Source organism: Solanum verrucosum, unplaced genomic scaffold (genome assembly GCF_900185275.1).
Source record: "Solanum verrucosum unplaced genomic scaffold, falcon-dt-bn FXZP01000305.1, whole genome shotgun sequence".
In the NCBI taxonomy this organism is placed as follows: Eukaryota; Viridiplantae; Streptophyta; class Magnoliopsida; order Solanales; family Solanaceae; genus Solanum; species Solanum verrucosum.
This window is the reverse complement of record NW_026019908.1, coordinates 7045-10153: the sequence shown is the minus strand read 5'-3', so window position 1 is coordinate 10153 and position 3109 is coordinate 7045. Positions and strand designations below refer to the sequence as shown.

At 35.0% G+C, this 3109-nt stretch overlaps 1 protein-coding gene across 1 annotated transcript; it reads left to right on the top strand.

Moving 5' to 3' along the window:
* Positions 1-983: 983 nt before the first annotated feature.
* On the top strand, positions 984-2724 carry LOC125821419 (protein ALP1-like). The gene has a single exon (XM_049500840.1). It carries the CDS (start codon positions 1046-1048, stop codon positions 2564-2566), a length of 1521 nt encoding a protein of 506 aa, XP_049356797.1. The 5' UTR covers positions 984-1045; the 3' UTR covers positions 2567-2724.
* Positions 2725-3109: the final 385 nt, after the last annotated feature.

Sequence of the window (3109 nt, the reverse complement as noted above, 5' to 3'; positions counted from 1 at the left end):
TACCACATAAAAATAAATTATATTTAAAAAGTACCATAAAATCAACAATGATCGATCAAATATGTAAAGCATGATGTGAGTACAAAAGAGATCATTCCACATACACTCAAAAAGATTTGCAATCTTGGCAACACCAAAGCTTTTAGACCCAATAAGAAAAGTTAGGGATGAGCTTCAACTCGATTTAAATTTTAACAAAAAATAAAATACAATATAATTATATTTCACTAAATTTTCTTAGATATATTTATACTTTTAAAGAATTATTGATTTATAATATTAATAGGACTATATATATATATATATATATATATATATATATATATATATGGTCTTCTGAACATTTATTGTCTTATCGAAATGAGTGATTATTTTCATTAATCCAAGTCAGAATCGAATATCAATTTAGAGAGGATTTTTACTATACTTTTGATATGAACTTTTGTTTATTTGGTAGGATTATATAAAGAATTTAAATAATTTTAATAGTTTTCACAACTCATAAAATTTTTATATTTATAAATAAAAAATACTACTTAAAATATATTTTTATCTCATTTCATAACATGATTTCATCTGAGGTCCAACAAGTCCTAATTAAAAGCCACAAAGCGAAATTGATAATACTAAGAAAAAATTGATACAATAATAATAATAATAATAATAATAATAATAATAAAAGAGATATGTTAAGGAAAGTTCGTTGTTAGTGTCCGAATTTCCCAACGTGGCTAAGTTTATGCGTTTTTATTCCCTTACATCCCCAACCGCGTGACCTTTTTTTATTAAATAAACTTCACATTAGCTTCTATTTTATCCGTTTTCCATCAAACTCACTCAATAGTCACCGTCAAACCCCAAACCCCACCCCCCACTCCTATACCCAGAAACTACCATAACAACGCGTCCCTTCACACGTTTCCTTTTACTCATGACCGTGTCTCCAACATATATATATATTTCTCATCTCTACTTCCATTCTATCCAAATTCATTCATTCATTCTCTCTTCATATTTTTGAGTTCCAATTTCAATATTTTGTTTAATGGAAATTTCTTCTTTCCTATTTCCCAATCAGGAAGATTATCCTTCTCCTAATTTCTTCAGTTTTTTTCAAGATTTTGACTTCCCTGCTACTACTGATACTACTGCTGCTGCTGCTGCTCCGATTGCTGCTGAACCGCTTCCTAAGAAGCGAAGAGTTGATGATTTTGATTTTGATTTGGAACAAGTTGTTGAACAGGGCTCTTTGAAGAGTGTTGAGGATATTTTGAACAAATTTTTGGGATTCGATAAGGAAGAAGACAAAACGGAGCTTAAATTGGATTGGTCATCTCAGGAGCAATTTGCAAATCAATCTGTTTTTGACTTTTCGAATCAACAATCCGGGTTAATAATGAATGAGAAAGTGAAGCCAATGGCGGGTACTAATAACAAAAGGTCTCGTCAGAATTCTGCTGAATTCATTTCAACTTCGGAGGAGGAATCTCAGCCTCAACAGCAAAGGAGGTTATGGGTGAAAGACAGGTCTAAAGCGTGGTGGGAGCAGTGTAATAGCCCTGATTTTCCAGAAGAGGAGTTTAAGAAAGCGTTTAGGATGACCAGAGCAACTTTTGATATGATCTGTGAAGAATTGGAATCTGTAGTCACTAAAAAGGACACAATGCTTCGTCAAGCGATTCCAGTTCGCCAACGTGTTGCTGTCTGCATTTGGAGATTGGCTACAGGGGAGCCACTTCGTGAAGTTTCAAAGCGTTTTGGCCTAGGCATATCTACTTGTCATAAGCTTGTTCTAGAGGTTTGCACCGCGATTAAAGGCGTTCTGATGCCGAAATTCGTGCAATGGCCTAATGATGATTACAAGATGAACGAGATCAAACATGAATTCCAGATGTTATCCGGGATGCCAAATGTAGGTGGATCTATTTACACAACACATGTTCCAATAATTGCCCCAAAAGTAAGTGTAGCTGCTTATTTCAACAAAAGGCATACAGAGAGGAATCAGAAAACTTCATACTCCGTTACAGTTCAAGGTGTTGTTGATCCAAAAGGGGTTTTCACAGATGTTTGTATTGGTTGGCCTGGTTCGATGTCTGATGACAAAGTATTGGAAAAATCAGCTTTGTATCAGAGAGCAAACAGGGGACAGCTGAAGGATACTTGGGTTGTAGGAAATTCAGGATATCCATTAATGGATTGGGTATTAGCTCCTTACACACGCCAAAATCTTACTTGGACTCAACATGCTTTCAATGAAAAAGTAGGGGAAGTCCAGAAGGTTGCTAAAGAGGCGTTTATGCGAATGAAAGCAAGGTGGGGCTGCTTACGAAAGAGAACAGAAGTGAAGCTTCAAGATTTGCCTGTGGTTTTGGGGGCTTGCTGTGTATTGCATAATATTTGCGAGATGAGAGGTGAACAACTGAATCCAGAACTCAGATTTGATCTTTTCGATGATGAAATGGTTCCAGAAAATATAGTGAGGTCAATGAATGCTGTGCAAGCTAGGGATCAGATTGCTCACCAACTCTTGCATCAAAATCATGCAGGCACCAATTTCCTTTAACAAACAATTGTATGTTCTAATTTTCTCTATAAGATAGTATAGGGAGCAGGGAGTGATTTTATTTCCATGACCATATGATGTCATGTTATAGAATAATAGTTAAGCACAATACAAAAATTTTTGGATATCAAATGGAAACTTCCATTGTTGTTACATAATCATTTATGTTTTTGCTTCTTATGTTCATATATAATTCCGAACCATAGAGAAACTCTAGAGTTTAGTACAAGTGAAACTGGAGAGGATTTGTGCGGTTCAGGCTTTACTCTAATTTGATAGTTAACATTTTTTCGGAGCTTTTTTTTTAACACAATCCATAACCTTTGCATAGCGTCTGTGCTGAGGGTGAGCATTCTATGGTGAGTATTTTGTGATAATCTGCACTCTATGACATAACTCGCAGATTACACAGAAAATGTAAACTGCACTAAGCAAGCCTCATACGATAAGTTCATGATTGAATAGCACATGGAGGCTGAATTCGATCCAACTCAGAGATCCACGTGGACAATATTTTTGTTAGTGAACTTTTAGACCCTAATA

What these genes read in the sequence shown, in the direction of transcription:
- LOC125821419 (XM_049500840.1), top strand. Translation starts at nt 1,046, where the DNA reads ATGGAAATTTCTTCTTTCCTATTTCCCAATCAGGAAGATTATCCTTCT.